The 11,197-nt window shown below is 37.3% G+C and overlaps 1 protein-coding gene across 1 annotated transcript; it reads right to left on the bottom strand.

Annotated features, from left to right (window-relative positions):
* Positions 1-8,940: 8,940 nt before the first annotated feature.
* Positions 8,941-10,945, bottom strand: LOC110812712 (protein SLENDER RICE1-LIKE 1-like). The gene has a single exon (XM_022039542.2). The coding sequence runs from the start codon at positions 10,689-10,691 to the stop codon at positions 9,051-9,053; it is 1,641 nt and encodes a 546-aa protein (XP_021895234.1). The 5' UTR covers positions 10,692-10,945; the 3' UTR covers positions 8,941-9,050.
* Positions 10,946-11,197: the final 252 nt, after the last annotated feature.

The following is an 11,197-nucleotide window of genomic DNA, read 5'->3' as shown; positions in this document are numbered from 1 at the left end:
TGCACATGTGATACAATATATTACAATCATAATCCTTGAGGAGTTTTATCCAACGCCTCTGACGCATGTTCAGATTCTTCTGAGTGAATATGTGCCTCAAGTTATTATGGTCAGTAAAAATCTCAAAAGTCTCCCTATACAAGTAGTGATGTTAGGTCTTCAAAGCGTGGATAATGCCGACAAGTCCCAAGTCATGGGTGAGATAATTTTTCTCATGACTTTTCAACTACCTAGATCCATAGCTCAAATACGTACAGCTGCTGTCTGGTCTCAAGATGGAGGCACCACTTGAACTTCCTTGCTTTCCTACCCTCATTCATCATGCTCTCAGGAGAATATCAGCCTAACTCTAGGAACCTTTGGGCATACTCTAACACAGTCATCTTATCCTGTACTAGGTGTGCAAACTTCATCTCCTTCAAACGTTGGAGGTGCTCTAGGAGGTACTCTATATTAAATGTCATTAGGAACTATTCTCAAGTGATTGGACCGGGTAGGGTGACCTGCTTAAGCTGCCACCAGCGATCTATCTCTCCTACAAGCATATAAGCGGAAAGTACAACTTTTTATTCGGGAATCACCCCAAGATTCGTGAAGGCCTTCCTTGTCTCAACCAACCAATAGTGGGTAGAGTCAAAAGAGGATGCACCTGCAAAGGTAGATGAGTTTAGTCTTTTGTACCTTTTAATGTAGTCTGCATCCATCATGTGTGGATTTGGATCCCATGAACGAGGAATTGTATTATGTTGGGGAGGGACCGGATGGCCCTATGGTGGTGTTGGAAGATACAGTGGAGGCACCGGATTGTACTGTGACGATACTAGATGATGCGGTGGAGGCACCAGATTGTACTGTGGTGGTGCCGAATGGTATGGTGGATGAGTAGGGACGGTGGATGAGTAGGGTTATACCGGGATGGCTCTGGATCTTTCCGCTCCAAGGGTGGCTCAAATTGTGGCAGCGAGGGATAGTCAGACAGCTCCCTGCTTTCCTCCCGGGCCTATTGGGTAAAGATAAGTCTCTCCAGCATCTCAAAAAGTCGGTCAACATCCTCTCAAAATGAGCCATCTCGGACTGCTCAATTTAATGGGGGTCTTCCTCCTCATTTTTTTGTACATGCATTTCATAAAGAAAGATTGAGTGATAGTTTGTATTTGGTATTTTTAAGTTTTTGTGCAAGGAATGGTTCTGAAAAATACGGCTTTGATACCAACTGCAGAGGTCCGGAACCTTAAAGGAAAATAAATTCATAAATTTAATATGGAAGCAATTAACAGAGTTCGAATTTATATTATTTACACAATAATTTTGAATATCCAATAGGACTACATGAATGTCCATTCTAAAAGTCAAACGGAAATTAAAGAAATGAAACAAAAAGCGAATAACTAAACATTATAGAACAACTTTCACTAATACTTGAAGGGAGTCTAAATAGTAAACTACTCATAACTCTCTTGCTAATCGAGATTTGGATCTTAATTCTCTTAATCTAAAATAGTTAATGAAATAGTGAGCTACACTAATCTAGTAAAAATATCGCACTAATCACATATACAAAAAATTAAAAATTGATAAAAATCATAAAACAATTAATGGAGCACTTAATTTGAGTAAATTCATTTAATATAAAAAGACATTTTATTCCGTACTTACCATAACGAGTTTTTTAAAAATAATCTATGAAGACTCATATCCATATTACTTTTTACTTTCATACATAAGAGAATGAAAAATAATAATTTTCTTTTATTACCTGCTTACGAGTACCTCTGAGGGTCTATAGGAGTGTTCCCCTTACTCGTGAATCTAATATCCAATTTTAACAATTAATCAGCCATCCTCATATCCCGTCCGGTAATGGGCACCAAACATTCCATTGCCTCGATACCTCATTCGATATGAGGGTGAACAATATCTCTCAAACTTTCCTGATAAGGGACTTTCTATATACCGGGCTCGTCCACCCTTTCCCTGGGTATCCAGTAAGTCTTTCACATAAAAATTCTCATAGCAAACAACCAATAAACTCATACCAATATCTCATATCGCATTCACAGATCAATTAAATTACATTCATGCTGATGATATATAAACAAAACAACCAGATAATTTGATAAGACTATTGAACTATAAATTATGAACATGTGCTATACAAAAATAAGCAAGTAGGACAGTACAGAAAAATAGACAGGAATCAAGATAATTATGACGATCCCGGCTCTACTAGTAACCTGTAATTATTTTTAAGTTTTCTAATTTTTAATAAAAATACAAAATTATACATCATTAAGCCTCAATTTATCGTAATGGAGAATAGGGTAAGGGATCCTTATCTAGATCGGTGGTTTAAGATGTCGAGCTGTCTACTACGCCTCCTAACAGGTATCAAATTCCCTTAATTTTTTTCTGTGGAATTCAAAACACTCGTCACACACCTAAAAATACTCTAAAAAATCTAAAATTGGTGTCCAAAACTCATTTCGGCCAATTTTGGGGTTCCAACGTGATGACGCTGCCATGCTCCAACGCCAGCTCTGCTGTCCACGGCAGCAATTCACCTCAACCCCACCAGTTTTGGCTGATTTTGACCGGTTTTAGTCGTATCCCTATAGAAAAACACGTTAGGGACCTCGATTAGTCGGGAAATCACAAAAAAAAAAAAAACTGAATCTACTGGCGGGGGACCTTTAGGTGCGGCGACTCCGTCAGTCCTCTTTTGCAGCTGAGGTTCCTTCTTCGGCTACCCTGCACAGAAAAGGACGGTGAACACAATGATTGAAAAATCACATAAAACGAAAATTGAGAAGGGGCTCATTTGAGGGAGTTTTGGGTTTTAACCATGGCGGCTCTGCCGGACTTTGCCTGCGATTTTCGGCTCACTCACCACTCTCATTGCTCTGATTTGGCCATAGAGGTACTTGGAATCGAATTCCGAGCAGGTAGGGAGATTTTTTACTTTTTTTGGCGGTCGGTGGTGGTTCCAGTACAGCGGCGGTTGGCAGTCAGCCTCCTTCTCCAGCAGAGGCTAACGGCTAGAGTTTAGGTTCCCGTGATTCCGTGTTGATCTGGGCTGCCCATCGCGATCGATCTCGTCCATCTGATCGTGCCTAAAGAGGAAACAAATCTGGACCGTTCATCGCGATTAATCTCGATTGTCTGATCACACCTAAAGAAAAAATGGATCTAGACCATCCACGCGCGCGAGATCAATTTTAGGCCGTCCAATTGCGGAGCACGCAGATTGCTAGCGTGGCCTCCCGCATCGCACAGACGTCAGCATATCTTGCCACGTGGCATGCTCCGGTTTGTCGAGGTTGCCGACTGGACGGTCCTACGTGGCCGAACTTTTTCTATTTGTACTTTAACCCTCTATTTCTAATTTTTCTTTCAAAAATACTTTCAGAACTCAAATTTTTACCTTGTTTTAATAATTATTTCAATCTCGTCCTTAATTCCTTTTTTTTTCAAAATTTTACTTAAATAAAAATAAAATAAATTAATTAAATATTTTAAATTAAAAATTAAAGAAAAAAAATTTATCTCATGTTATTTTTTTGGACCCGAATATTACGGAATTATGAAATTTAGTCTCAATGCATAAACAAATAAAATTTATTAAACCATCATAACATAATTAATTTTAGTAGCTTTTTATTTTTTTAAACTTACAAAAAAAAAAGTTATAATTCACTACTACTCACCAACCAACATTGGCATTCGATGGTCATCGCCCCCATAATATGCTTAAATCAACCACTCTTTCCTTGTGGCTTCGTTGCCAATAAAAATTTAGTCATAAACCAATGGCAACAATAAATGTCTTATCAACAAAGTAGCTTCTAGTTTTTAAACAATTATAAAAATTTTAAATATAATTTATTAATAATAACTCACTGTCATTATCGTCAGTAACTATTACTATTATATAAGTTGACTATTATTTCTGTCTTACTTAATTGTTCACAAAAATTTTAATCGTAAATTACTAAAGTAAAACATAAATTCATATCAAAGTCATCAATCAATCAAAATTTAAAAATAACTTTTATATATATATATATGGATTATTAAAAAATTCATGATAGTCGTAGAGATGTAAGACTATAATAACAAGCAAGATGAAATCATATCCAATATTATTTCATTCAACTTTCATCCTTACCCACCTAATCAAAATATGGTAGAACAAATAATCGTAACAAGTTCATTATCATTAAAATATAAGGTACTTCACATCAAATCTTAATTTTAAGTTTTAGATAGTAAAACCAAAAAATATATATATGTAATACTCAATCTCAAATTTTGGTCCAGAATTAATTTTAAAATTTAAAAAAATGTATAAAAATATAATTTATAAATTTATAAATTTTTGTTTGATGTAAAATTAGGAAAAAATAGGTTGATAATGAAATTGAAAATAATTTTGGGAAAGAGATGTGAAAATTTGGGTTCGTATGATTTTTTTTTTTTAAATCAAAAACTGGAGATCAAAATGCAATTAAAAAAAATTACACTATATAAGACTGCTCAGTCAGCAGCCCCGACGAACCGGAGTGCGCCGCGAGGCAAGGCACGCTAACTTAATATCACGCAGGAGGCCACGCTGACAATCCGCGTGCCTGCGATCGGACGGCTAGGATGTGTTCTCGCGCGCGTGGACAGTCCAGATCTGTTCCCTCCTCAGGTGCAATCGGACGATCGCGATTAAATACGATGGACGGACCTATTTGTTCCCTATTTGAATGCGATAGTAAGGTCGAAATCAAATGGTAATGAACGGTCGAGATCAAACGCGATGAATGGTCCAGATTTAAGATAGACATTATAAATATCTTGCATCACACTGAACCCAAACCCTAACTACCAGCCTCTCGCTAGAGAAGAAAAACCAGTTGTCGGAGAAGGGAGTCGACCGCCACCGCGCCGGAGCCACCTTCGACCGCCAAAAATGGTTTATCGAAGAAAAATACTCAACTGCAAAGATGAGTTGGCAGAGCCACCGTACTGAAAAATTCTGCTGCCGGAAAATTCAGGAAACTCGGGGACTGCCAGCAGGCGTAGTAGAAAGTTCAGTATTTCAAACACCGATTCGGGTAAGAATCTCTCACCTTATTTCCTGTTATGAAATTGAAGTTTAATTATCAATAATACGGTATTTTGCGTAATTTTGAAAACTTTAAGAATTAATTACAGGTTACTAATGGAGCAATGACCGGTTATTTATTATTTTTTGTCATACTTAACCGATTATTTGAGTTTACAGCTTTAAATGCATGATAATATACTAGAATTGGTAAAATGATTCAGTTGTGTTTCCTTGATGCATGTGTTGTTTGTCTTGCATTGATTTATGATTAAATTGTGAAACTGAAAATTAAATGTAAATGAAAAATTGATTAATTAAGTGAATGAATGAATGGTAGCCTTACTGAATATCTTAAAAGATGGTGGACGGACCGGGTACATAGAAAATCCTACCGTGAACGTCGTTTCATACCAAACGAGATATCGAGGATTGGTATTTTTGGCACTCATACCGGACGGGGTATGGGGACAGTCCGTTTTACCCTCATGCCGGATGGGGTATTGATAGATGGTATTCTTAGCGCTCATACATAACGGATTATGGAGAAGGCCGGTTAGTTGACAATGTTGAATAATGGTTCGCGCGTAGTGGGATATTCCTATGGGCCTCCAGGGATACCAGTGGCAAATAAAGATGGAATGTTACTGTTCTTGGTCACTTGAATATAAGAGTATAATGTTATTTGAGTTATTATCTCTATAGGTCGATTTTGGAAATCTCGCAAATGGTAAATATATGTAATAACTTATTTTCTTTATAATAAATAAATTTACTTAAATCAATAGCTCCATTAGTTGTTTTTATAATTTTTACCAACCTTCAGTTTCTATATCGGTGAGAAGTGTGATATTCTTACTACACTAATGTAACTCACCATTTCATTAAATATTTCAGATCAAGAAGAACAAGACCCAGATTCCGATCAACAAGAGGGTTGTAAATAGTTCACCACCCGAACTCCCTTCAAAAGCTAGTGAAGGTCGTCATAGATGCTCAACATATTACCTTTTATTTATTTCCTTAATTTTGTTTGTTCTTTTCGAATGGTCATTCTCGTAGTGCTATTGGACATTCTAAATTATTGTGTAATGAATGTAAACTCTAAATTCTATTGTTTCGCTTCCGCATTTAATTCATGATTTTATTTTCTTTTAAGTTCCGGGCCTTTACAATATATGTATATATATTACATAAGTCAAACCAAATATACAACTATATTATGCAACTACATACCATCTTTATTTTTATATAGCTATAAGAGTTTTTTATTTTATTTTTTCTGAGTCATTTGTTCACACGAAAGATACACTTTAGAGAATTTTAGTAATTATCTATATCTTTTATGTACGACGTTAAAATATTATAACACTCAAATACCACCATATATTATTTGTAATAGCTTGATCTAAAATATTATCAACTTTCAAAATTTTAATAATTGTAAATTTTTGCTATTTAATTAATAAATATTATAATATTAATTTCCTAAGGTATATTCAAATACAAATTTTAATCAAACGTAATTAAAAAATCTGCATATGTATCAACATAAATTTTGTACGTAATAGGATTAATTATTCAAATTCATTTTTAATTTTTCACGAATGCAATATTTTATTCGGGCCAAAGGAGTTAAAAAGAAATACGGTATTGAAATAATATTACTTTATTTCATAATCACATAATTAAGAAAATAATAAAGTCCCCATAATAATTTGTAATAAATAAATAAATAAAAATAAAGGAGCACAAATTCCATCTTTAAATAACTCCACGGGACCCACATGGATTGAAAACCTTTATTTTAAGATAGGTCACCCTCTGTGTGAAATTGACGCTTTCTTCTTTCCTTTTATTTATTTATTTATTTATTTTTCTCTTTCTAAATTTATTTAAATTAAATATAATAATTTTTTTATAAAAAAAAAGAGAGGTGACATCGCTGTCGACACGTGGCAAAGAATTGACACGTGAAGGTGCTGGTGGCAGCAAGGTAGGGTCCACAGTGTTTAGCTTTCTGGGCCCCACGGCTTTGCCAATCAGGAGATCGGGAGTTTTATATAATGCACGTGAAGTCTTCCCGCGTGCCGGATCCGGGTTCCTTCTCGTTGGCTTCGCGGCTTGTCTCGGCTCAGCTCAGCTTATTTTTAAAATTTTTCGTTAATAAAATCGACTTAATTTAATTTTCTTAAAAAAAATATGTATTTGCTTAAATTGAGTTGGAATGAAAATTATTTTTGCATTTATTTTGATATTTATTTATTACGTAATTATATTAATTAGTCTTGAAAATCTACGAAATATTTTTAAGATGCATAAAATAATTTGTTATAAATTAAATTATAATAAAAAATTAAAGACAGTATAATAAATATAAAATTTTAGAATTAATATGGTATTTTCCTAATTAGTTAAATATTTTATAATTTGTACATTTGGAATATTTTAAAATCTTAAGAGGGTCCAGATTATTGGCTTGTAAAACATGTACTTTTTATCCAAAAAAAAAAATCAACGCTAGGCGGACAAGTACACCTCTCTACTCTTCTACAATACGGAGAACAAGCTCGTCGTTTTGATATTTATTATTATTTGAATAATAAATTAATAAAATTTAATATTTTTATTAGAATGAAAATTCAAATCTTAAACTACCCATTTTATATAATATTATAAAAAATTATTTTAGAAAAATTTAAAATTCTTTTTTTTACATTTTAATTTTTATGTAAACATAAAAGTTTTTAGATAATAATACTTTTGGTTAGTGGTTAAAATTAGTGTATATTTCCTTCGCACAAGAAATTAGGTCGTATATTATTGAAATTGAAAGTAGCATAATAAAGGATCTCTCAAATTATATTGAATATTAAAATTTAACATGGATGATGGGTTATGGCCCTGAGACCACCATAAGATTTTCTCACCAACCAAACACCTCCAACGGGTTTCACGTGCAGAGCCTATTTTTTATATGCATGTTCTGTGTTTTTGCCAACCCAATCTAATCTTAATTATCAAACTCCTCATTAATGCCTAAAAAAAGTAGTAAAAGTTAACACCTTTTAATTATTATTACCTCCACCATTACTTCTTTTTAGTAGCTTAAAAGCAACCATCTTTTCCCATCCAGTTAACACCCAACTTTTAATTTTTAAGTTCTAATATTAGAATTTGTTCATCAAATATATTAAAAACTATTTAAACTTATTAGCTAAGCTAGTGTATAAGACCCCCTAAGCCGTTGTTACTGTGAGACAAATTATAAAGGCGCCTTACTGTTTTAATGTCTGGTGTTTGGTGACAGGTAGCATTCAGTCGCCCCCGAAAAAGCCACAACATTCTGATCTTACACAATTTCGCTATTTGGCAATCTGCATGTGACTGCTCAGTGCTCATTCATGACTCATCTCTGCTCTGTAAATTTGCCCACCTCTCCCACTTCTGGACTCTTTTGCTCGTGGAGAGCGCTCATTTCAATATGCCCACCAGATGTTTGTTAAAATTGTCTTTTAAAAGTTTTTTTTTTTTTTTTTACACTCAGAAAATCTAGGATTGAATAATGCCAGCTTGGATTAAAATGAGTTAATTTTTATGGGTGAATTTGAGTTGTATGATTTGGAGGAATGTGATGATAAATCTGATGTGGATATGCTAAAGCATTATAAAAATGGTTCTGGAGTTTCGACATGCCCACCAGGTGTTCGTTAAAATTTCTTTTAAGTTTTTGTTGACTCGGAATTATGCCAGCTTGGATTAAGATGGATTAAATTTTTATGGATGATTTGAAAAGTACGATTTGGAGGAATTTGATGATGATTCTGATGTGGGTATATGCTAAAACAATATAAAAATGGTTCTGGAATTCAGCTTTGATCATCTCCTGAACTAGAGTACGGAAAATCTCGTTGGAAACAGTAACAGTAAACGTATGATGAATCACCACAAGCAAAAAGATTTACAGCAGATTATTATTATTGCCATTGGTTTGATGATTGCTGATCATCGCGAATGGGGCGCTGGGATTAGGCGTGGCTTGCCAGGCTGAAGCAGCGATGAGCGGACGGCTGTGCCAGCCGAGGGTCAGACAACCTTCGTTCTCCTCCACACAGTAACCATCTGCAGAGAAAAGAGTCAATAACATGCTGGCCTGCTTGAAGGCGTTGGAACCTAGATAGAGCGGCTTAAATCCGGCTCGTCCAAGCCGCGATCTCCACTTCTCAAGCGGCTCGTGTCTCTCTAATCGAGCCGAGCCTTCACAGCACAGTACGTTGCATATCTCCCTTTGTATGTGTATCTCGGCGAATGCCTTCTCCGGCTGCATAGCGCATGCCTCCAGCGAATCGAACATTGTTGAGTAGTAATACAGAGCCTCGGTGAACCGGTCAAAGAAATCCGGCTGGTTATGGCTCGCTTCTTGCTCCACCACCGTCATGATTTTCGGGTTCAAGTTCCGGATCCAACCCAAGACCATTTCGATCGGTGAGTTGCGATTCTGATCGGCGCCGAGAAGTCTGTGAAGCTGCATGATGGAGTTTACCGCCAGGGCTTCCTTCGGACTCACCTGGAGCATCCAGGGTTTCACATCCTCCAGCCGCGAAGCAGCCACGCCGCGGAACGCGAAACGGACGTTAACCGAGCGAGCTAACTCGGCAAGACGAAGCCCGATTTCTCGGAGCGAGTCCCGACCGTCGGGAGACGGCGGTCCAATGCCTGTCAAACGGAGAAGTGGGGGCCCACCTGGACGCAACGCGAGGGCTTGAATGAGTGCCGGCCATTGTAAGCCGTGCATCAAGTTGAAATCGACCACGTGGACGCAATCGTGACCGTCGAAGGCTTCCAAGATGGCTTGATTAGCGGTAAAGTGAGCGAATTTCAAGTAAGGGCAAGCCTCGTAGAAGTGGTGGTAGAGAATCTCGTTTTCAAACGCAGAGCCGTTGACCGAGACTGCTAAGCTTTGGGGCGGCGATAAAATCCGGCGGTTCAGCGCGTCGATAAAGTAGCCGGCGACTTTTCCAATACCGCATCCCTGGTTTACATGAGCCAGCAAACCCCGCATATCCTCTATGAGAGAGCCAGCTAATGGTAGCTCGCCGCGTTGCACGGACTCCGCACACGTCATCAGCATGTGAACTAAGCGTATACCGGAGTCCTCCTCCATCGCCGTCACAACAGTTAGTTGCTGTCCCTGTTGGTCCGCCCAGGAGGAGTTGTCCGTATCAATAGCAGCGTGATTCACAGCGTTGCCGATGAAGAGATCGGAAGGAGGGAAATCCGGGAGAGGAGGGGGAGGAGGCTGAGCCAACTCGGACAAAAGCGAGTCGACCCAGGAGGCGAGATCGGTAGGATTATAGTGGACAGCATCAGAAGCAAGAACTGAGAGTTCGGAAGGAGAGTTAACCATCGCCGTTTCGAGCCGCTCAAGTCGCTGAGCCACCTGGCGTAGATCGGAAGAGCGAACCTTGTAACCAGCTCCGGCGAGTAGGCCATCCATATCTGGCGGCGGAGGGTTCTTGGTAGCGTAAGAGAAGGAGGAGCCGGCGCTCGTGCTGCCACTGCTACTTGTGGCAGCAGACGTGGCAGGGTCGTAAAGTACCATGTTGTGAAAAACGAAAGAAACTGTTGAATTTGATAGTCACTTAAACAACCTTTTTGGTTAAGATTCTAGATGAGATTTTGATGGTCAATCATGGCGGATTCTCTGCAAGTCGAGAGTATGAAAGTGAGCGTGAGAGAGAGAGAGAGAGAGAATCTCGAGAGATTAAGAGAGAGAGAGACAGAGAGAGAGAGTGTGAAAAGTGATAAGTGAAAGAGTGAAGAAGGTGGGATTTTTTAATTTAGAGAGAAAAAAAAAAAAAAGGAGAGAGAATGATGAGTGACATGTAACATGTAAGAACCATGAAACGTAATTGTCTACGAGACAATTGAAAATTACCTTTCTGCCACCCTATTTTGCCAACAATTTATTCGCCTTCGCTTTCATTTTATATTACATTACATTATATTATATTATATTCTTCCCTCACAATTATTTCAGATCCACATATACATACACACACACACACACAAACCATACACCATTGGGTGAGAATATATATTATTTGA

This window comes from Carica papaya, chromosome 7 (assembly GCF_054855325.1).
Source record: "Carica papaya isolate Zhongbai chromosome 7, ASM5485532v1, whole genome shotgun sequence".
NCBI lineage: Eukaryota > Viridiplantae > Streptophyta > Magnoliopsida > Brassicales > Caricaceae > Carica > Carica papaya.
This window is presented reverse-complemented; position numbering and strand designations above follow the sequence as displayed.